This window comes from Sturnira hondurensis, unplaced genomic scaffold, assembly GCF_014824575.4.
Source record: "Sturnira hondurensis isolate 20B ecotype Veracruz unplaced genomic scaffold, ASM1482457v3 Scaffold0004136, whole genome shotgun sequence".
NCBI lineage: Eukaryota > Metazoa > Chordata > Mammalia > Chiroptera > Phyllostomidae > Sturnira > Sturnira hondurensis.
In genome coordinates, this window is record NW_028076767.1 from 14,335,649 (window position 1) to 14,360,578 (window position 24,930).

The 24,930-nt window shown below is 39.4% G+C and overlaps 1 protein-coding gene across 4 annotated transcripts in view; it reads left to right on the plus strand.

Moving 5' to 3' along the window:
* Positions 1-24,930, plus strand: part of HIBCH (3-hydroxyisobutyryl-CoA hydrolase) — an 83,189-nt gene that overhangs the window by 40,714 nt on the left and 17,545 nt on the right. For 3 of the 4 annotated variants that reach the window (XR_005066093.1, XR_005066094.1, XM_037043760.1), the window contains exons 9-14: positions 436-522; positions 4,126-4,184; positions 4,859-4,940; positions 16,153-16,272; positions 20,075-20,108; positions 23,154-23,283. Coding sequence is in view for 2 of the 4 variants with exons in the window: in XM_037043760.1 (XP_036899655.1) it covers positions 436-522; positions 4,126-4,184; positions 4,859-4,940; positions 16,153-16,272; positions 20,075-20,108; positions 23,154-23,269 (498 nt within the window). In the remaining 2 variants the exon portion in view is untranslated. Of the gene's footprint in view, positions 1-435; positions 523-4,125; positions 4,185-4,858; positions 4,941-16,152; positions 16,273-20,074; positions 20,109-23,153; positions 23,763-24,930 lie in introns of those variants that run through there. The other variant, XM_037043759.1, reaches the window with a different exon arrangement.

Consider the following 24,930-nt stretch of genomic DNA (forward strand, 5'->3'; position numbering starts at 1 on the left):
ATAGGATAGGTATGTGAGGGGTATAAGTGGAGATTTAAGTGTGGCTATGATACAGTGCTGTGTGATTATAGTCGTCATTAGTCACACATGGTCATTTTAGGTAAAATAAGTATAATTCAGATCTGTGGTTGTATTACCACACTTCAAGTGCTCAGGGACCAGAGGGAAACAAAGGTGACTGTCTCTACACGTCCTCTTTCATTTTCCCAGCTTTATTCATTTCTTGGAAGGCAACATCTGATGCATGGGAATGTGTATGCCCATCTCCAACGAACATGTCCTTCTCTTCTCAGCTGAAGAGAGCAAGCATCATAATTTTAAGACAGGGGTTTTATAAAAGAATATAAAAAATAAAAAGAATATAAGATGTCTAAAAATTGTTTTTGTGTTACTGTCATGTTTCAAATTTGTCCCCACCCTTTTTTTTACCTTTAGTTGAGCATGTTAGAAGAAGATTTGTTAGCCCTGAAATCTCCTTCAAAAGAAAATATTGCAGATGTCTTAGAAATGTATCATACAAAGGTAATATAATATTCTAAACTCAGATTTTAATTCATATGGAAGGGTAAGTGATTGAAAAGTAGCAACTGATGAACATTATGGTTTATAGATGTAAATAAATATACTGAGATTTATTTACTTCAAAGCTTGATGGGAGGGTTGTTACAATAGCTGTCTGAGAATACGCTGCTGTGCAACTACACAGCTTGTCTTCTCATTGCTTGTAAATTTCAGCGCAGAGCACTGCGATTGGTCCTTGCAGGGGCTTTTCGCAACATGATGTGGCTTTCTGTACTGGAGGTTCAATGCTGACATTGTTTGGGGAGATGCTAAAGTGAAACTCTACTATATAAATAAATATAATGCAGTATATTGCAGTGTCTACTTTTAATTCCTTAGTTATGTTATCTAACTTAAATTTACTTTTAAGAGCCAAGAATCTATTAAAATGCTATATGACTTCTAGTTAAACATGATGTATTAAATGTATGCTGTCTCCTAAAACCCCACTTAAATGGTAATAAATAACATGGTCATGAACCCACAAAGACAAATAGAAGAGGAAACAATGGCAGGCATAAATTGCCAATATTTTGGAACCTTGAAAGAAGGGTGAGGGCAACGACTTTAGAGAGAGAACACTAAAGTCTTATCCTTCAATGGGGGAAGCCAGTAAGAAGCAAGCCAGCTGTTGCTGAGACCCTTTGTAGGTACCACCTCACTCTGAAGACACGGCTGTGGAATAGGGCAGAAAAATAGGAAGATCTTGACAAATTTTTCTAAGCAGCAGGTGCACTCTCATAGCCTGGCAGGAGAGTAGAGACTCCTTAAAGAGATGGAGTCAGACAGGCCTAGCTGGGGCAGGGGCAGGTGAGGTGATCTGAAAAGAAACGTACTAAATGGGAAGACTTCTAGCCTCTCTCCCTGGTGGCTTCCAGAACCATTACATACCATCTGCCTTAGTCAGTTTGGACAACTGTAACAAACACACCATAGACTACGTGGCTTGAACATCAGAAACTTATTTCTCACAGTTCTGAAGGCTGGAAAATTCAAGATCAATATGCCAACCCAGTAGGTTCCTAATGAGGACCCTCTCCCTGGTTTGCAAGGGGAAGCCACCTTGCTGTAGCCTCCAGGGAGGGAACGGTAGACAGCCTTCGGGAGGGCTCTACCCTCCTGCCCCAATAACCCCCCAAAGTCCCTACTCCCAAATACCATCACGCTGGTGATTAGGGTTTCAACCTGAATTTTGGGGAGGGATCACAAACATCCAGTCCATAGCATCATCCTACTCTCAGGCGGTGCATTAGAAGAAAATGAAAAAACCTGTAGATACTGACATTTGAGGAGTCTTCTAGTGCAATACCCAGGTCCTTGCCTGAACATCTCTGATGCGTCAGACAATTGACAATCCTGTAACTGCAGGTGACACACACAAAGCTTCCTAACTTTAGTGCTTTACACAGAAAAACAAGTATCGCCAGGCATAAAAAAACAGAGATTGACCAAAGTGAACAAAGAAGGGACTTGAAGGAAGCAGACGATGCAGGGAGAAGAAGGAAACTTTAAAAAGAAAAAATGTATAATTGTTATCAGATAAGAGGAAAATATTTCATATATGAATAAGAACGGCCGTTATGCAAAGAAGTAATCAAAGAACAAAAAAATTTAAAATAGGATAGCAAGTGGGGGGGAATAATCTTCAACAGATTAGATTAAAATTGATGGTTGAGGGAAACTTGGAGAACAAAAAGAATAATAAAATGGAAATTGGAGAGAAAGGAAATTAGAGGTATTATTCCAGGAGGCCTAATACATACTAGGAATTCATAACAAGAAGGTAGAGGGGTGGAAATATTTAGAGAAATAGTACCAAAAACTTACCCAGAAGTGAAGCACATATGAGTACCAACTGACAAGTGCCACAACCAGTGTGGAGTTGGGGTACCTGAGAGGGGTCAACAGGAGATGAAGAAAAACAACACAGATAGTTTAGGGAAAAACAGGGACCAGGTGGGACATTGTCCTCTGATGGAGAGACAATGAGCCCTGAACATGGGCTCCGTGTTTATTTTATAGGGGTGGGTTAGATATAGCTCAAGGACGCTTTGCAAACTTAGGGAGATGCTGCAGGCACAGATGGTTCCGTTCCCAGGCTATCTAACCGGTACATATGTCTTCTGCAGTAGTTACAGTCGCACTCAGCTGAAGCTTGCGGTTATGTCTCCTGTTCAGCCACCGCGGGTTCCAGCCATGTGATGCCAGCTTTCCCCATTTCCCGCAGACAGGGCCCTTTAATACTCAGTGCAGGTCATGGGAACACAGCATGTGAGGGTTTCCTCGGGGTTTTGTCAAGCACTTGGCAGCCTCTCCTGTTGGCAAGTGGGGTGAACGTGGGGTGGGTTCCAATGTGTGGGGTGGGATAGCCTTAGCAAAGAGTTCTGTTAAATCTGCAGCTATTGTTAGTCTGTAAGAAAGGTCATGTTAGCCTTGTCTTATTCCATGTGGTTTTTTTCCGTGATTTTCATGAGATTGTTGACAGAATTTTGGATCAAATTGATTTCAAACTAAAAATATAAATTAAATTAGGTAAAAGACTATGGATTAAAAACAACCCTTTGAGTTTGGAGGGATCTAATAGCAACAAATGTGAAATTTAATAGATTTATGAGGAAAAGCCCTGTGATTTTCTTCACTTACACTGTACCGCGTCATTCACTTCTGACACCAGATGTGTGAGTTTTCCACCCATCAGGCAGTTCTCTGTGACACCATCGGGGGTGTCCTTTAAAGCATTTTGGATTTTAGTCCAAAATACCAAATTCTTAAGCACTGGATAGGAAAATGTAGCCTACAGTGGCACAGGTTAAAAAAAGTTGTAATGTTTACTATAAACAGCAGCTTAATAGGATTGCCCCCAAACTAACCCAGAATTAGTTCTATTTGTAAAAGCATTGTATCCAAAACAAACAAGGATATGTGGAGTCCTGTTGTATTTTCTTATAATTCAGCTACACCTGCAGCAAAGGTATGTGTTCCACACTCTAACAGTGACCTTGATAAACCGGAACCTGTGCGTAAGAAGGGCCTGGACTGTGAGTGGGCCAAAACTGCACTGTGTGAGAAGAGCAGGGTAGAGGAGGATGAACCAGAACTAGAAATACGAGAAGGCTTATCTTTGGTTCAGAATTTTAAAGAAGTTCTAGTTAAAGTTTTCGAGCACTTTTGAGTTTCTTCCTGAGGTATCTCCTGGTCTGCCCCGAGGGTCCGTGCTGCCAGGGGTGGCAGGAGTTTTCACATCACGTGGGGGTTTGGGCAGGGTGACTTCTTGGGCCTTTACAGTTCTTAAATTCATTGACACACTTTAATGATAATATAATGTTTATAGTGATATGAAAATAAAAATACAAGAACATTTTTGGCCTTTGACACTTTCAAGTGCTAGTTGGAAATAATACTTCTGAATTTTGAACATATGGTAGTAGTAATGTATGAGACTGTTGGGTGTAATTTGAGTGAAGGTGATAATCTGTCACAAAGTGTATCATTAAATATAAAATTATTAAGGATTTTTAAAAGGATTTATGTTACTTCAAATTAAAGATTTTTCTTTTCAAACAGTCCAAGATTGATAAAGGCAAGCCTTTTATACTTGAGGAACACATGGACAAAATAAACAGGTACTTAGAGATCTCAATCATGTCTGTTTCTTTGGAAATTCTATATGAATTGGAATTTGCTAACATTGTAATTACATTGTATTTGATAATGTACCAAATTCTGAAATCAAATAGCTTAGTGCTTTTATTTTCACTTACTTTTAAAAATAGCTTCTTGACCACTCTTTCAGGGGAAACAAATCCATTATATTTTAAAAAATCTTTTTTTTCAAGTGGGGTAGAGAGACTAGAAAATAATTGAATTTACTTACCTTTTATCTTTGTAAAGCCATCTTCTCTGAAGGTCTTACCAAGCCCATCTACAAATGGTTTTGTGCAGGGCTTTGAGAGATTGACAGACTGGCTTAAGGAACACAGAAGAGAAAAACTATTGGAAAATAAGACAACTATCTCCATGTTTTAGAGGCCTCAGTTTTTCACAGTTAAGATATCATTTATTTATAAATAATAGGTGCAAGAGAACAAAAGAGAAAATTTAGGCTTTATTTTATTTTAGTGAAGGTAGACTGAAAACGCTTACCCAGAGAAGCAATGTTTTATTTCATCATCCTGTAAAATAGGCTGGAAAATTTTTCACTTTTGAAATGGAGTTTGGGGGATGCCTATGTTTAGGTTCATTGCTGTCTCTGAAAGAAACATTATACTGGTGAAATCACATGTTTCCTTTCTTATAGTTGGTTCTCCGCCAATACCATGGAACAGATCGTTGAAAATTTACAGCGGGACCGGTCAGCTTTTGCCCTCGAGCAGTTAAAGGTAATATGTGGATCATTTCTGTCCTGAGCATGGAGGATTCTGATGACAGGGAAGCCTCACTGAGGGGTGTCAGAGTTCTGTGGTGTCACATAGCACACTGGTTTTTTTTTGTTGTTAGTGTTTTTTTTCCCCTGAACTTGGTTGAAACTCAGAAAGCAGTTTCACAAAACCTTACCAAAACCCAAGTGTCTTGTCTACCTGCTGGGTGCTGAAGGTGATGCTAAGCTGTTTTTAGGTCCTTTGACTGTAGTGGAGGGCTTCAGTCAGCGTGCTTCATCTCCAGCAGTCTGCCTTGTCCTGTCGGGGAGAGACGGGGCGTTTTCATTAGAAGGGCTGGGTAACTGTAGGGCAGTTGCTTTGCAACTTATCACTGTTGTGATCATCTAAGTTCTATTAAAGTGCAGGAGCTCAATATATGATCTTTCTAAGCAATAGGTTTAATAATAATAATAAAAAAGTGATCCTTCTTAAACGAATGAGAGATTCCATCTATAGCCATAGCTGAGTCTTAAGTGGTGTTTCCCATGGTTAGGTACTTCGATCGTTTCCGCAGCGTGACTCAACGGGTGACAGCAGAAAGGCTCTGTGTCAATGGACTGCATCGGGTACTGGCACCTTAGAGCTATCATGTGATTGTGAAACATCGTTTTTCAGACTTCTAGACAAAAGGAAAAACATATATACTTGCACTTAATAGAAAAGTGGTTTTAGTTTGTTTTTATCTGGTACTATTTTTCATTTTATTAGTATGATTATAGCCTTTCAGTTGTCAGGAAACTTGACAAGAAAATTTAGATAAAGTCTTTCCTGTGAAGATGAAAACCATTGTTCCTGTAACTTTAAGAGGAAATCTTAAGTTAATTTGTCTCTTAGCTTCTTACTCAGTATTAGAATTCTATTAACTTTTAAGGATAAGTATACATTAGAATAAGTAGAGCCCTGGCTGGTGTGGCTCAGTGGATTGAGTGCCTGCCTGTGAACCAAGGTCGCAGGTTCGATTCCCAGTCTAGGGCACATGTCTGAGTTGAGGGGCCAGGTCCCCAGTAGGGGGTGTTCGAGAGGCGGCCACACCTGGATGTTTCTCTCCCTCTCTTTCTCCCCTCTACCCCTGTCTAAAAATAAAGAAATAAAATCTTTAAAAAAATAGAATAGGTAGAACTCACAAAATTAATTAATGTCATTATTAACTACTTTTAGGAATGTTTGCATAAATGTAGATAATCATTTTATATTTCAAGATTCTGACTTTAAATTGATTCTCTTGTTTCCAGAGCAATACAAAAACTAGTGTTTCTGTTACTTTTCTTTCAGCAGAATGGCCCAATTAAGTATGCACTTAACAATTCAATTTGAAACAGTCACGCAGCACTTTACTTAACAGGCTATATGGTGTCACTCTAACGCAGTGCAAATGTGCAAGCAACCATGCTATGTCAAAGACACTGAGCTAGGATGCAGATGGTCCTCCAGTTTCCCTTCCATTCCCCTGGCAACACAACTGTTCTGCACCCAGAAAAGGATACTTGGCAAGCCACTCATCACAACCAGGCTCCTCGTAAGCACCTTCACTGAAAGGACAAATTTTCGTTTTTATTCACTTTATCTTTAGCTCTAGTGAATGAACAGGGCTCCAAAATACTAGTATCTGCTGCAAGTAACATGAGGCGGGAATCAAAAAATTCCCACTGAAGCTTCCTTGACAGAACTTAGATACAGGATTGCTTTTAATTATGTCAATGAGAAGCAAAACACGATCACACCAAAACATGATCCTGAAGGAGAATATAGTTGTTAGTGCTTAGGTAAAAGGTTTGTAGGTGAAAGAAATGTTTGAAAAGTATGTTAAGGAAATTCCAATATTTGTTTCAGTAAACCCCCAGAATTGCTTCTAACCCCTGTAGGGGATCTTCAGGATCTCCAGGAACCCCCAGGATTCCCGTCTTCTTTCCGCAGGTCCTGAGAACTCAGTCTACATTCCCATTCCAGGCTGCAACCATGTGCTCTGTGTCTCAGGGGTTCCTTTGTCTCCTGGGTTGTCTGTGGGGAAAGAGTTTGTTCAACATACTTTCTAATTGTCAAATAAAAACATAGGATTCTTTTTTATCCTTTGTTTAGGTTTTTGAAGTTTTATTGCTAACCACTATAGGATAATGGGGGGTTAACATGTAAATGAAGTTGTAAATTCTTTATAATTATAGAATTTTCATAGTACTTTAACAATATGTTTTTTATTTATTTTTAGAGTGAGGGGAAGGGAAGGAGAAAGAGTGGGAGAGAAACATCAGTGTGTGGTTGCCTCTCGTGAGTCCCCTGCTGGGAACTGGCCTGCAACCCAGGCATGTGCCCTGACTGGGAATCCAACTGATGACTCTGCTTCTCAGGCCTATGCTCAATCCATTAAGCTATACCAGCTGGGGCTCATAGCACTTTAGGGTTTTCATGTCCTTTCGTAGATCTTCCAGATTGTCATACAGTATATCCGACTCAACTATATAGTCATACAGTAGAATACTACTTAACTATAGGAAGGGATGAGGTATTGATACATAAACAACATGGATAAATCTCAGAAGCAGTCCTCGGAGCCCTGGGGAACAGTCCAGGTGCACCGTATGGTCTTTAGAGACTCCAGCATCACTAATAAAGCTGGTTTGTGGTCGGGAGGAAAAAACTTATAGAAATATGCACTTAGGAGAGTGGATTTTATCATAGGTAAATGACACCTTAGTAAAGCTAATTATTAAAAAATAAAATGCCTCTTCCTTTCCTATTATGTGTTCCTTTATGTATCTTCTGTCTTTTTGCTTTATTGAGTGCTATCTTTGGCAGACCGTAAGCTCTTGAGAAGCTCACTTCTGTATTTCTGGACACATGTTATAGAGGTATGCTAAATGAATAAGGCACTATGTTTCCACTGAGCCACAAAATGAAAATCCAGCGCTCGTTCTTAGGCAGTTCACAGGCAGTTCACACTCTAGTGGCACAAACACACACACAATTATTAGACTATGGTAAGTGATGCTAAAATAGCAGATTTGACAAGTTGCTCTGGGCATCCAGAAAGTGGCTGGAGTGAGTCTGAAAGGCTTCACAGAGGAGATGTCTGAACAGAGAATAAAGGATGGGACTGAGAGGCCGAGCAGCAAAGAGTGGTCAAGACAGAGCAAAACACATACTCAGAGGACAAGTATTTGGAGAATGCAGAACCAGGAACGAGAAGTAAAGTTTCAGAAATATGGCCCAAGAGCGAATTAGTGCCCGACTGTCAAGGTTCCTATGTTATGCTAAAGAGCTTGAAGTCAGTTTTTATGAGTGTATTTTAAGAATTCATTTTTGAAGTACAGAAAAATAAGTCATGAATGTGTAGCTCAAAAATGTGCATTGCAGCCTTGACTGGTGTGGCTCGGCGGGTTGGGCATTATCCTACAAACTGGAAGATCACCTGTTTGATTCCGGTCAGGGCACAGTGGCCTGGGCTGCGGGCCAGGTTCCCAGCTGGAGACGTGCTTGGGGCAACCAGCCGTCGCTGTCCCTCTCTTTGGCCCTCCCTCCCCTCTCTCTAAAAATAAATAAAACCTTTAAAATATTACAACGTAAGTATAACCAACACCCAGAATCGATTATCAAGCACTCGAATGCCCCACTCGTGTTTATTCCCCGTGACTACCTCTCCCCTGAGGCAACCATTACACTGATTTAACAGTGTAGGTTTTGCTTTCAAGTTTTATGTACATGAAGTCTATGGTTTTGTGTATCTGTGCTGAACATTATATTTGTGAGATTCACCCATTTTGGATATAGCAGCAGCTCGTTCATTCTCATTGCTATAAGGTATTCCATTGTGTGATGTATCATGTTTTGTTCGTTCATTTCTACTGTTGATAGGCTTTGGGGCTATTTTCAGGTTTTTACTCTTAGTGCTGCTATAGACAGTTTTATCTACATCTTTTGGCAACACAGATACACAATTTTATATATACCTAGGACTAGTACTGCAGAGCCATCGTGTATGTTGTAGAAAAGATAAACTGAAGCATATTAAACGTTTTAATAGTTCATTTATGCAAAAACTGCTTGGAATCAGGCAGAGGCAAACCAAAAGTGGTTAGGAAAGCACCACTGATAGAAGCTGGAGAAAGACTTTTATAGAGAAGAAGTAGAAACACAGCAAAGAAGTTATTTGATTAGTTATGTATAGTTTAAGGGGTTGGATTATTTGGGGAAGCCTAGTTGGCTATTCGAGGTTGATCGTCCTTCGGTTCAGTTTCTTAACCTTGAATCAGTACATGCTTAGGTTTTGGTTTGCTCGTGGGCCACTAATGCATGAAAGTCACCTCAGTCTAATGGCTTCCTTTTTAAATTAGTTTAACAGTGTGTACACTCATCTTAGTAGTTATTGTCAGACAGCTTTCCAATATGGTCGTATTAGCTAACATTCTCTTTAATCATTTTTTATTTTTCAATTACAGTTGGCACGCAATATTTTATTAGTTTCCAGTGTACACCCCAGAGCTTAGACATAACATGCTAAACGATCATCCCAATAAATCTCCCACCCATCAGACACCATACATAGTTATTAAATATTATTGATTATATTCCTTGTGCTGTACTTTACATCCCCATGACTATTCTTTTACTACCAATTTGTATTTGTGTCAATACTTCTTAATCATTACCTTCACTTTTTTCACCCCTCGCTCCCATTTGGTAACAATCAAAATGTTCTCTGTATGTATGAGTCTATTTCTGCCTATTTGTTCACTTATTTTGTTTTTTAGATTTATTTTTTTAAGATTTTATTTATTTAGAAAAGAAGGGAGAGAGGGAGAGAAATATCAGCGTGTGGTTGCCTCTTGCACACCCCCCGCTGTGGACTCAGCCCGCAACGCAGGTGTGTGCTCTGACTGGGAATCAGGCTGGCGACCCTTTGGTGTGTGGGCTGGCACTCACTAAGCTACACCAGCCAGGGCCATTTTATATAAATAAAGAAATTGTTTTATTGATTGATTTTTAAAGAGACCAAGAGAAGGAGCAGGGAGAGAGAGAGAGACATCAATTTATTGTTCCATTTTGTTATGCATTCATTTGTTGATTCTTGTTTGTCCTGACAGAATATTGAGCCCACAACCTTGGTGTGTTGGGGCGATGTATATAATATTTTGAATAACTGCTGGATTTTATCATAAGTGTTTTTCCTGCATCTTTTGAGATGATCATATGACTTTTTTCTTTTACCTTCATTAATGGGGTACATTACAATAATTAACTTTTTGATGATCAAAAGCTGCTAATTTAGATAAGTCTAAGTTAACTTATTTTTTCTTTCATATGTATTTTCTGTATCCTAAGAAATCTTTGCCTACTCCAAATTTCAAAAATATCCTCCTATTCTTTCTTTTAAAAGCTCTTAGTTTTTGCTTTTTTGCTTTTTTGCTTAGGCCTAGCTAGATCCATCTCAAATTAATTTTTTAATAAAAACCCTGGGGTCCAGGTTAATTTTTTCACATAGTGTTATAAAATTGTTCTAGCACAATTTGTTGAAAAGAATTTCCATGCAAGATATGTTGTATTGCATTGGTGCCTTTTGTCAAAGATCAAGTGATTATACAGACAGGGATCGATTTCAGGGACAATGATTGCTTGTTAGATATCGAACTAATTTTGCATTCCTGAGATAAGCCCCATTTGATCATGGTATATTATTCTTTTTATATGTAGCTGTATTTGACTTAGTAACACTTGTTTAGGATTTTTGCATTATATATGAGAGCTACTGGTCTATAATTTGTCTTGTAATTTCCATGTCAAATTTTGATAATTAGGTTATTCCAGACTCATAAAACAAGTTGGGAAATGTTCCCCTTTTCTCTAATTTTTGGAAGAGTTTCTGTAAGTTTTTTTTTTAATCAGTGAAGCCACCTGGACCTGGAGTGTTCTTTGTGAGAAGGTTAGTACCTACGGATTTAAAAAAAAATAGATACAGGACTATTTAGATGTATTTACTTTGGGGTCAGATTTGATACTATCTTTCAAAGCATATGCCACTTTCATTTAAATTGTCAAATTCACTGGAAAGTTATTCATGATATCTTTTAATGTTTATAGTATCTATAGTTACTGCTTTTTAACTGGTGCTACTGATTCCTCTTTTACTTTCCCTGATCTACCATCCCCATGTCCTTTATTTTTTTCCCTTTATAGTTTCGGGTTCTTTACTGGTCAGAATTCTTGGTGCAGAAAACAGAGCCCACTCCAGGCACTCTAAGAAGGAAGAGATTTATTCTGGGGAATAGGTAGTCCACAAAACCTTGGGGACACCTACACAGAAAATGTTTATTCAATTTTATCTGTTAGAGAAGAACTGACGCCGAGAGTACCTGTCAGTTGTGGAGAAGGCGTCCAGAAGGTTGGGGGCAGCCAGAGGGATCGATTTAACTATAAACTCTTTACATTAACTGACTATGATGTAAAGTGGGAGTTTGTTATTTGGGGGGTTTGATACCTGTTCATTGAACTGTTATGTTTTTATGGACTTAAAAGTGATCGGATATACGATTTTAGGTTTTTCCTTTAGAAGATAAATCCAGTGGTATAAGGTATTTCTATCTATCGCATCCCTCAGTTTGTCTTTATTTTCTAAGCACCATTTGCTCTTGTAGAAAACATTGTTTCTAACAAAAATGTTTCTATACTCTTACAAGTAATTTGTTTTGACCTGATTTATTTCTCTTGTGCCTTGCAAGCATTAAAATATCTGCTACTCAAATTGAGCAATTTTTGCCCTATGATGTGAACAAAAAATGTATCCTTTTCCTCTGCCTTCTATAATGTGGAAACCACATTGTGTACTTTTTAAGTGGCTACTGTGTGGCTTGCTTAAACTTTTTGCTCAATGGCATTTTTACTAGTTCAGAGAAAGTTTTTAGAAATAGTAAATTTGGTTTTTTAATGTAAGGATTAGAAAGTTCAGCTCATAGCATGTTAGCAGATCTGAAATATACTGTAGCCTTTTTTCAGAGGAGAGCAAATTTACAGCCATTTGTATTTATCCCATACCTTTATGTGTTCTTTTATATTAGGTAAAAAACAAGCCAATTTTTTTTCTCTAATTAGTTTGCTGTGCTCATTTCCTGTTCATCGTCACTACCCTGTTCATCGTCACTACCCGCTCTTTAAGTCAGTATTAACTCTATTTTTTTAAAAGATTTTATTTATTTATCTTTAAAAGGGAAGGGAAGGAGAGAGGGAGAGAAATATCAATGTATGGTTGCCTCTCGTGCGTCTCCTGCCGGGAACCGGGAACTGGCCTGCAACCCAGGCATGTGTCCTTGACTGGGAATTGAACCCTGATCTTGTGGTTCACAGGCCCGTGCTCAATCCACTGAGCTATACCAGCCAGGGCAGTATCAGCTCTATTTTTAAATGCACTTAAAAAAAAGTAAAGTGATATAAATATTCATGAATTCCTAACTGCTAGTTCCTTTTGGGGGGTGATTAAATATGGCAGAGCCTAGACTTTCAGAGGGTTATAAATGACATCTTTCTTTATAAAGAAAAAAATCACTTTTTAAGACTACATAGTGAGTCAGAGACAGGGCTGGGGAGTACGGTCTCTGTAGCCCTTCGTCAACCCTGTGGCTCTCCTTGATAGAATTCTTGTAGTATCAGTAGGCTTGTTGAATATTCTTCTTCTACTTGTGTCAATAGTCTTGTTGGATATTGTTTTTGTCTGGATAATGCAAGTCAGACTGTATATTACTGGGTGTTCTGGTAGGTTCCTGAGGTGAGAGGCGGAGGCAGTATCCTGAGTTTTCCTTTTGTTGAAAATGCTGTTTGAGTACACAGACTGTGTCCTGTTTATTGTCTTCCTGAAGTGTCTAATGCATAATAGATGTGTAATATTGTTGAATGGAGATGAGAATGTGAACCATTTAATAAAAAATAAAGGAAAAAGAAGGCTCTTCAACATACAGGAGGCATCTAAAATTTAAAGTGTCAGATAAAGTGGTTAGAACCCTGACCGGTGTTCTGCCAAGAAGTAGAGCCGTGTTCACGAGGCTGTTTGGGTGCAGGATTATATCCACACACATTTCTAGCTCAGCTAAAGACTCGAGTCCTAGTCATTTATGGACACTTCGGAACAGTCTCGGTGCTCCCTCGTTAACGAACAAAGCTGTGTTATATGAGCAACTGTAACTCTCCTCCATTGTCCCCTCTTTGATTCCTCTAACCTGCGTTGCATCTCTCTTCTTTCTCACGGGACACCCCCCACTGTGCTCTCCTTCCGTGCTTTCCTGCCTCCTCTGGAACTGATTGCCTCAGTATCTCTGACTGAGTATCTGCGATTCTACGTTCTTGAGTTAGTGGCACATTAGTGTTATTTTCAAACCTTTGAACCCTAACAAAAAGCAAAATTAAGTTTTTATTCACTTTTTCTCCTTCCCACCTGACACAACTTACTCCTTTTATCTTTGCGGTTTTTTACTTTTCTTCTGCCTTTGACGTTCTTGACTACTTTTATAGTCCCTATAGCAGAAGGAGGTGGGTTTTGGAGTAGGCAGGCTCAGGTTTGGATTCCTGCTCTGTGTGACCTTGGACAAATTCATGTCTGAGTCTGGTTTCCTCATTTGTAAAAGACACCTACATGTGAAAGTACTTGTCTTAGAGATAAGGAAAATGTGCTCAATAAATGTTCCACCCCATCCTTGTGTTGCGTGGTTTCTGACACGGAGCACTATCCTGTATTGCCATACCATTTATGAAGTGGGTGGTGTGACCATCTCCATTTTACAAGTGAGGAAACTAAGGTCATGCAGGCAGTGGTGCTGCTGGAACTCCCCGCCACCCTCCCAGGGCTCTCGGAGTCTGAGTGCAAACCTGCGTCTCTGCTCAGTGGCCAGTACACTTAGAGCTGTTGGAAACGGCAGTTTCTTCAAGTTGTCAGTACACCTGTTCTCCTTATACAGGCTGGGGCAAATGCAGGTTTACAGTTGTATGTGAAACAGTTTATTCTTTTATAATTTATTATTGCATTATTTTCCATACAAACAACTGTAAACCTACTTACACCCTGTATGTCTGTCTGACGAAAATATCTTTAATTAATATAATTTACCCTTGAACAAGACAGGTTTGAACTGTATGGGTCCATTTATACACGAGCATTTTTCAATAAATACAGTGAATGTATTTTCCTTATGATTTTCTTAAAAACATTCTTTTCTCTAGCTAACTTCATTGTACGAATATGGCATATAACACATACAAAAATGCGTGTTAACCGCCCGTTTATCAGGAAGGCTTCTGGTCCACAGCAGGCCCACAGTGCTGTTGGCCCTCTGCATCAGCAGCTTCCCAAGTGCAGGCCAGACACACTGACTTCCGCCTATAGTTAGCTGAACCTGTGGATGCAAAACCTGTGGATACGAAGAGCCAACTGTAGCTAAGTTTTGGGGGAGTCAAAACTTACATGCAGATTTTCAACTGCATGGTGGGGTGGGCGCCCTAACCCAACTGTTGTTGAAGCGTCAACTTATTTCACCAACTGTCTGAGCCAGCAGACCTTTTTGATTGAAGTTTTCTTCCCATTTTTACTTCTTATGTGTGTGTGACACAAAGCAGACAACTGGGGCCCTTCACTGGCTTTTTAAAATGAAGTGAACTGGCAGCCAACTAAAGAAGGACAGCAAGAGATGGAGTTTTATGTTTGGGGATTGTAAGATGGTAAAGTGCCCAACCCAGAAACGAGGACACCGGCAGCCCCTGTGATACTCAGGCACATGATTACGGGCGCTCACAGCGCGGCACTGTTGGGAAGGAATTTGTAGCAACATGGGCTTTGCGGGTAGTTTGGCAGGATAGAAGGTGGCTCTGCCCTGAAGTGCACCTTTTAGCACTGTGAGTGAGGTACCTACAGGATCTCATCTGTGATAATAATGGACATTATTCTGGCTAGAGAAAACTAGTGGTTTTGTTAGCAAAATGGACCCATTGTCCTACTTGCCCGTGGAAAGGAGGGGCCTCCTAACACAGTGTGCAGACATGCTGTGCTGTCGTCCTCTTGGCCTGCAATTGACAAGGCAGGAACATGGAGTAGGATTGCTATTCGGGGCCTTATAGGAGGTTGTCCATGTAGCACCAAGGGCAGAAGAGTGAGTTCCTGCGAAGATGAACCAGATACAAAAAGCCCTAGTCATTTCTCTCTTCTTTTCAGCAGCATGTGGCTGTAGGTAGGATACTGATCTCCCCTGAAGATACTTCTCTGCAGTAATCATCTCGTTAAGCTTTGACAACTAAGATGCTCTCCGATCCACTCAGTCTGTTCTCTGAATCTGTGTGCCAGACTTGAGGATGCTCCAAAGAATCTGGAATCTTGATGTGGGGAATTCTTTTAATTCAAAAGTGAAACTGATATCTTTGAGACAGTCACTCAGGAATATGTCTGCAAACTATATATTCTAACGATAAAGGAAAGGGCAGGTATCAGAGTTCCACAGCCTGGAATGGGCCTCTTGCAGCAGCCCCTGTAGCTGCAGCCAAGCGCAGGCACTGGGGCGCCCGAACCAGCATCTTTACACTGAAAAGGCATCGCCATGGCGTTGTAGCTGAGGACTTAAGCCTATAACCCTTACTGTATTAAATGTTTAAATGCTAGAGAAGAGCACCTCATGACACCTTGAATAGTTTTCTCTCTATGCTTTTAAGGTAAGAGGATTTATTTATAGTTGAAGACGAAGTTGAGACATTTTTAGAGTCACAAAATGGGAAGGAGGAGCGACTGTATTTCCACCCCTTTGCCTTCTTTATATGTAAAGTGAAATGTCCTCTGATGTATTCGTGGTTTCTGGGATGTGCATCATTACATTTGCTTAAGCATAATCTCTGCTTATGCAGTCGGGGTCATAATTTACATCAGGTAAGCGACAAAATGTAGATTTATCTTTTTACTTATGTTACAGGTGTAGAATTTATTCCACTGGTAATATGATCTGTTTTCTTATCATAATGGACTAGAAATCTTTTATTTGGTGCTTTGGCAGGATTAGCCTAAGGCGTAATCTCACTTTTTTAGAACTTTTTGTCATATGAAACTGCTATTAAGGAGCAAAGTTTAATATGGTTTATATCAAAAACCAATAAACTCAGCTGGTTTATTGTAGACAATAAAGGAACTATTGGTCTAAAACTAGTAAAAATGTTTTCTTAATAGGTAATTAACAAAATGTCTCCAACATCTCTAAAGATCACATTAAGGCAACTCATAGAGGGGTCTTCAAAGACCTTGCCTGAAGTATTAACTATGGAATATCGGCTGAGTCAAGCTTGTATGGTAAGACTTTTTTTCAAAAGTATTATCATTTTACAGTTATGAACATAATATATGGTCATTGTAGAACATGTAAAATACAGAAAACTAAAAATAAGAAAATTGAAGTTACCTATAAATGTACTCTATGAAAACACAACGGGCCGATTAGCTTAAGGCGTGTGGAGGTATTGCTCTCAGGTTGTTACTAAGCCTTTGTGGAACAGCAGTTACGTTAGTATGTACGTATAAGGCCTCTAACCTTATGAGGAATTCACCATGTTTCAGGCATGGTCTTTGACCTTGGGCAAAAGGCGTAAACTTTCTAAATCTGAATTCCACCGTTGGTAAAATGAGGAATACTTGTGTGTACGTATAATGACAATGGGCATTATTAGTCTGATACATGTTTTAAATGATTAGCATTGAAAGTCCATTGTAAGAATACTTAAAATATGTAGTAATCACATGGAATATTGTTGATTTCGTGAAACATTTCAGAGTCATAGTGATTTCTTCTCGCAGATGATAAATTCTTCAAAAGCAGAATCATCCCTTTTATGTTATGTACAGAGGGCCCTTAGATTATTATATGGTCTAAAGGAAATATTTTCTTTAATAACTAGAAAAAATATTCCTAATGGACTTTCATGTGCTGAAATAGGTATTAAGATATTCACAGTAGTCCCCTAACCATAAATCTCTATTAGTCATGTCTAAAGTCACTCCTGGCAGTTGAGGTCTCTTGTGATTATGAGTAAGTACTCTACTAGGTACTTTTACCTGCATTGTCTCTACTGAATCTCACACTGTCTCTAGAAGGATAGGTGCTCTATTGTCTCTGTTTTACAGAGGAGGGAACCGAGGCATAGAGGCGTGCCCTGCCAAAGGTGTGGATATACGTGGAGTGTGAGACCAGGTGGTTTTGCTCCAGGCTCTGCATTCTTGGCCACTGTCTGGTGTACCTCACATGGTCCATGTTTTTCATGGTACATTTAGTGCACTGCCTAGATCGACTGACTCCCTCCTTCCTTCATTCTCTCAACAAGTGTGTTAGCTGTGTGCTAGGGACAGTGCTAAGTGTTACGTTGTTGAGAGAATGACACTGCCCTGGGGCTTAAGGAATTTATAGTCTCCTGAGACTATAAAGAACAAGTGAACAAGATAAGTAATATAATTACAAATTGTGGTAGGTGCTCTTAAAGAAATATAATGGGTTGATGATACACGGGAATGATGCAGAGATGGGGGCGGAGTGAGGAGACCAAGGTTAACCTGCTTTCGATAGGTAGGTCAGGGAAGACATCTCTGAGGTGTTAGCTCATCTGTGACCTTGGGTGAGAAATGAGTATGATGGGAAGCCTCCTGGGTTTCAGCAGGTGGTGATTTGTTTCCATTTGTTTTAAGGTAATTATGCTGCTAAATGGAGATGGGGTTGCAGGGGCTCAAGAGTGGATGTAGACACCAGATAGTTTATTGCAATAATCCAGATGCAAAATAGCAGTGGCGTAGAATTGGCAACAGAGAGAAATAAATGGATTTGAGGCAAATATAGGAGATGGGATTGATGGGCCTTGACAATGGATGTGAGGGAGAGAATGCATTTAGGAGTTGGAGCTCAGAGGTCTGAGAGGGGCTTAGAGGTTTAAATCAGAAGGGCACGAGCTCAAAATGTTAAAAAACCTGTAGAGATGTATTTATTTACTTAACAAATTAGAGTACTTAGCCTATACTCGGCAGTTTGAGGCACCAAAAATACATAGTAAACAAAACATAAAATCCCAACCCTCACGGAACTTAGTCTGTCATGGGGGAGATAGACCATAAGTAGATAAACTTGTAAAATACACTGATTAGAAAAATGTAGGGTGGAAAGGAGATATGGGTTGTCAGGGTAGAGAGGAGTTTGAAATTGTAGATGGGTTGACCAGAGAGGACCTCACTGAGATGTTGCACAAACACCTGAAAGAAGTGAGGGGGCGAGCTGTGCAAGGGTCTGGAGGAAGAGCATCCAGGCTGTGGGCACTGTGAGTAAGAGCCCAGATGCAGGTGTGGGCCTGCCTGTTTTAGAGACCTTGAGGAGGCCTTGGGTGTGGGTGGGGCTGGGGGTGGTTGACCAGTGAGAGGGAGGTGAGGTCTGAGAGAATGGGGTGGGGCTGCCTAGAGCATATATGGCCTGGATGGTCTTTATGAGACTTTGACTTCTTTCTGAGTGGGAAACCACTGGATGTTTTGAGCAGAGGAATGACATGATCTTCTATTTTAACAGAATTGACCACTCCGCTGCTGATGTATTGAGTATAGAATGGATAAGGTCATACAGAAGGAAAACGAGGGAGCACTGATCTGAGCCCCAAGGGGCTCTAGCATCTTGAAGTGGGCTGGAGGAGAAAGAGCAACAGATGGAGGGATGGAGGCAGGAGAACCAGGAGAGTGAGGTGTCACGAAAGCAAGACAAGTGTCTCCAGGAAGAGAGAGTCCTGCTGAAGCATCTAGTAGTTGAGGATATAGGCATGTCATCTACTGAAGTTATGGGTGATTTGGACAAGCCGTTCCAGCAGAGTGTTGGTGCAGAAGTTGTAGTGTGGTAACTTGGAGAGGAGAGGAGTAAATGGGAGGTGAAGCAGAAATAGGGTAGAAGCTGGGACTGTGGAATCAAGTGAGGTTGCTTTATCTTGTATGGTGGAAGATATAGAACATTTATAAATGATTGATAGTGATCCAACAGAGAATGCATATTATGTTGATGAACTAATAAAGATAATAGTTAACATTTACTGAACATTTACTATGTATCAGGCACTGTGCTGGGATCCAGATAATCCTATGATGGTTGTATTGATATTGCCATTTCAGGAAATTGGGAGTTAGGGAACTTAGTATGCCAAGGTCACATAGTTACTATGTAGTAGAACCAGGAGGTGAACCCTGACATGCACTTGGCCACTAAGTTACACTGCCTACATTAATGAAGCCAGGAAAAGAAAAAGAGATGGTAACCTTCTCAAGCAAAGCCCTTGAGGAGGTAAGAGGGAATGTGAATGCAGAGGAGGGCTGGCCTTTGAAAGGGGATGGTCCCTTCTTCCATTGTCAGGAAAGGGACATCGTGGTGCAGGTGGCTGCAGTTGGAATGTAGGCATTCTGGTGGTAGGAAGAAGGGAATGACATGTGTTAGGGCTTTTTTTTTTTTTAAGGAAGTAGGAGGTTAACTCATTAGCTAAGAATGTAATGAGAGTAGAGTTTGCTAGGGGTAGAGGTTGAGGAGACAGAAGATAGTTTAAATCATTATCTTGGGGAGTGGACAAGAAAACAGACTGTTGAGCAGTTCTCTATGCTTGAGATTTATGCTCATGAATTTTAAATGAAACAAGTCACAGTTGTACGATTTTCCTGATGCAAGATTTAGCTACTGGAGTGCTGGCACAGTCAAATTGGTAGGGTTCACCTGACGTTGGAATTTTGCCAGGACAGAATAAAAGGAAGAAAAAGGCGTGGGGGAGATGAGGACATTTTCAAGGAAAAGTGACCACATTAATGGACTGGGGAAATGGGGCTGGATGAGGAGTGACATGAAGCCAGAACACATGGTGAGAAAGTTGTGGGATCGCTGGAGCCCAGAATCTGATGAGGGATTTGCAGCAGTGGAGCCCCTTGAGCAAGTAAAGATGGGGCTGTGATCAGAGCGGGTGGGCAGAGCTGGTCCAGTCTCTGCTGTCGTGGTTCAGGGTGTGGCCACAGGAGTGGGAGGCTGATGTGGGGGTAAGAGCGAGATCACCAGAAAGAAGGACACTTAGAAACTCTCCATTTAATCTTGATTTTCTTTCAGAGAGGACATGACTTTCAAGAAGGCGTTAGGGCAGGTAAGTGACAGTTGTTCCCCTCCTGGCTGTTATGGGAATAGAATTTATGAGTATATGCTGTTAATCAAAGATGATAGTTGTTTTATTAGTGTAAATTAGACTTGTGTAAAGATTGTGAAGTATTTAAAAAAATTACCAACTGGCATCTAAGGGAAGATAAATCTTTGCATCCAATACTGTTTAAAAAGTTCACATAACCTGGTCACAGCTCCCCAATTTCTATGTAAGAGGTAATCGTGCTTCTAAGGGTCACATGCAGAGGCAGTATGAGCTCCTAAACTCATTGGGCTGCTGAAGCCTTTGAAAGGTGCATTTACTCATTTCCAAAAGTCCCTCAGGTTCTCCACCCTCCCTCTCCCTTTTGTGCAGACCTGGCAAAGCCCGGCGGTGGCCGGCCTCCCGTCCACCCCCTTGCCTGTCCCTGAGCAGTTAAACACTGACGTGGAGAAAAACCGTATGACATCATTAATAAAACTTGCTAATATTTTTATTAATTTCTTTTTGGTTATCATCTTCAGAGTCAGCATATTCAGAAAAAGCAAGTGAAGTGCTTGATGTTTTTTTGTTCCTAGCAAACTTGCAATAATTTTTATGTATATGCTCATATCCCTAAAGATAATAGCTATTATTTCTGTTGTATGCTTTATGCATGTATTTTGCATATCTAATTTTCTTATATATTTTCCATTGATCACTTTAATATAGTAAAGACTCTGGATATACTTTATCTGAATAAAAGGTTATGTTCTCTGAGATGGAAGCTTCCATAGACACTGATCACTGTTTGTGGAATTTTCTTAATCTGTGGCATGATACAATATCAGAAATAAGCAGTGGGTTCAGATCCTTTCAGAGGACACATGGAATTGAGTCAGAGGAGATAACTATACCTTTTATAGAAATCAAATAAAAAATATATTTTCCCCACTAATTTCTAGCAAATTCTAACTGCATGTGGATCAGCCTAGATTTCTGATTTTAGGAGGATCTGTGTGAGCTGTGTTGATCAAGTATTCATTATATGTTATAAGCAATCCTTCTCAAACTTATTTTTAGGTGTACTGTTGATGATTTTAAAGAACAAGAGTTAAAACCGAACAGCATCAAAGTTCTGATATACAATGCATGTTCTTATCAAGCTTTTTAATATAGAAAAAGTATATTACCTCATTTTTCAGCATAACCTTTTATTCAGAATGCAGTACTTACTCTGTGTAAAACTGATATTTTGCATAACCAAATGTTTGCTTCAATTTGTTAATTATAAAATAACATTAACCAATTAGATAAAATAAACTAGCAAATTCGGTGAGTGGTTGTCATAAAGTTTTACTCGTAACATCTTGAACAAACTTCTTGGCTGTAGAAGAAAATAAAAAGATTATCTTAGGGCCAGAGAGCTGCCAGTTGGAATTTGAGCAGGTGTCTGATGAGACCTTCTGAAAAACCTGAGCTGCCTACAGAGTAAGAACTTGTGATATCCACGCTAGGCAGAATTGTCTGTTAGTCTGAAATAAAATAACACCTAGATTTTATTATTCCCTGTCCTTCTGCCCTGCAGTGGACTGTCAGAGAGGCAGAGAGCATTGGCCAAAGGGCTTGAAAGGGATCTCTGTAAAAACAAATGTTCTAGGATTTTCACTTACATTGTTCAGGGAAGGTAAAACTTTCAAGTTGGCAGGGATTAGAACACCAGTGTCTGATCTGATGATACTACAACCCTGAAGTTGGGCGGCCAAACCTGAAAAATCTCCGTGTCCACATTTAATTATGCATGAAGCTCCCTTCCCTCTACTTCCTGAGACAGCCTGCTCCCTTGGTTCCCAGATTGCTTCTTTAATTATTTAGCCTTTTAATGCAAAACATAGTTTTTTAGTTCACTGTAGAGTTTGTATGTTTAAATAATTTTCATTCTTCACAAGAACTAAGCACATCTTAAGCATGATTAAAATACCATACCACAACCATACTAAATAGAGCCCCCTTCCCTTAAAAAAGGTGTTTTTTTTTTTTGAGGTAACTGTAGATTCACATGAAGTTAGTTGTAAGAGCAGCAGTTTTCAACTGGTATGCTACAAGAGGTTTTAAAACATGCAAGACGTGACCTCTTTTCCCTTAGGTTGTCAAATAAAAAAATGATAACATCCAACTCAGTATCTGTCCAGTGTTAATGAATCAAAATTATGGTTTTTGCTGACAAAAAAAGTTATATTTTTTGGTGTGCTATAGAGTTTTAATAATCAGTTTATGTGTGGCATGAGATTAAGTGTTGAAAATGGCTGTTAAACAGAGATCCCGCATACCCTCTGTCCAGTTTCCCACCTGGTAGCATTTATGTAACTATAGTATATTGTCACAGCCAGGAAACCGACATTCCTCTCCCCCTTTAAAGGACAGTGTACAGATTGCCTCATACTTACTTTAATCCTGTGGGGTTACTATATGGCCACACTGAGTGATGACTACATTGAAATAGGAGACGTAGGGTTTCTCATGATAACCTTGAAGATGGTCTGGCATTTGAATTCAGAGCTGTGTGAACTAGGGGACTCAGCAGAATGGCAGTGTCCACATTTAACTGTGCCAAAGCCCCCCTTCCTCTATTTCAGGTAATTTTCCTCTCAACTCATTGTGGGGGAGGTTGGAAGTCAGATCCCTGCTCTCCACCTCTTCCTGCCTTCCCTTTAAACCACATCAACTGTGGTTTTAGCTGTTTTATGGGAGGGAGATTTCATTTACTATTTTGTTGGAAGGAGAAAGGATAAACCACTGGATTTGTTCAGTAAGCTGTATTCAATCTGGAGACATCCATCAGGCTGAGCAGGTTAGAAAATAACCACGCACTCATCATCACTACATTGCTATCCCTTCAAAATCTGTGGGGGCTTAATTTATAAGAAAAATAGAACACACATAAAAATTCACACTTTTCAGAAAGGTGCTATAGAAAAATATGCCTAGTACAAGGGAGTTTGTCAATTAAGTAATTAAAATCTGGCAATACCAGAAAGAAATACGCTAACATTTTTTGTCTTCACTTGACAGCTTTGATAGATAAAGATCACAGTCCAAAGTGGAAACCAGCTACTCTAAAAGAAGTTACTGATGAAGATTTGAATAATTTCTTCAAATCTCTGGGAAGCAATGATTTGAAATTTTGAAGTGGATTCGGAAGGTACTTTGGAGCAGGGCTAGCAGACTATATGGCACGCGGCCCAGATCTGGCCTGCTGCCTGTTCATATATTCCACAAGCTGGGAATGGTTTCTGCATTTTTAAATGGTTGGGGAAGGAAATCAAAGGCTAATATTCAATGACCTGTGAAAATTGCATGAAATGCAGATACTAATATTCATAAAGCTTTATTGGAACATAGCTGTACTTACCCATTTACACATTATCTGTGGCTGCCTTGAGCAATTATAGCAGAGACTGTAAGACCTGCAAAGCCTAGAATATTTACTGTATGGTCCTTTTCAGAAAAAGTTTGCCAACCCCTATTTTAGAAGATAGGAAACTTGAAGGTCTCTAGAGATTCTTGAGTTAGTGGATCTAATGCAAATGGGAGCTTCGTGTTTTGGCTTTGGGTAGTAGTTTATGTGTTAAGTAAATCTATGTGTAGATTATAAAAAATAAAAACCCTGGAATATTTTTGGACACTGTGTTAATCCTTCATAGAATTTTCTTGATATATAAATCTGGTTAAAATAATTATGAGTTACTATAGCAGAAGTGTTCCTTTTGTAACATTAGAAATCTCAGGCAAAGAAAGATTTTTATAAACTTGTTTTTTCAGTATTATTAATCCAGCCTTGGAATTTTCTTAAGTTAACCACAATCCCGTCCTGTGGTGAAAGTGAAAGCATTATTTTTTTTGCTGTTTGAGAAATTCATTAATCTGGCAGAATGATGGATTAGGAAACTAATCGCTATGATGGACTGTTTTCTGCAATTTAAATCAAACTTTATGTAATAACTGTTCATTTGTCTTTACACAGTTCAAATCAGGAGGGGAAAAATGAAAAGAGGACTTTGAAGTAAATCCTTCAGTAGTTGGTATTGTTGACAAAAATAAGTGTTTTTAAAGGTACACAAGAAAGTGCAAGCAAGGTGTTTGAGACTTGGGACCTTAAAGTCTAGGAAGGAATAATTTTATGTTAAAGATCAGTTTATCATTTATTTTGTAACTTTCATAGTTTTTCCTTCATCATGAAGCCCTCAGAAACTAAGAACTTCAGGTTTGTGAGAACAAAATATGGCAGAACTGAAAATGACCTCAAAGATTTTATCTTGTACCATTCTCATAGATGGGGAAATTGCTGTCTGGAGGAATTGCTTTAAATTTTGTTCTTAATATATTTAAAAAGAAGGATTTTTGCCCTGGCTGGTGTAGCTCAGTGGATTGAGTGCGGGCCTGCGAAGCAGAGGATCACAGTTCGATCCCCAGTCAGGGCATATTACATGCCTGGGTTGCAGGCCAGTTCCCAGGGGGGGACCCATGAGAAGCAACCATACGTTGATATTTCTCTCCCTTTCTCCTTCCTTTCCCTTCTAAAGATAAATAAATAAAATCTTTAAAAAAAAGGATTTTCCTTCCAAAAATTTAGGAACAGATTTGGAATAAAGACGCCATGATAATGGTCATGTTTACATTTATATTACAAGAACTCCTAAATTGGACCTGAATGATCCAAGAATTCATGTAAAGGTGATTTTTATTCACTTAATGTTTGCTAGAAATGCAGAAAATGTTAAGTTCTCTATGTGAAAGGTTTGAAAGTGCACTGTTGAAAAGCACTGGCTTACTGAAATGAAGTAAGAAC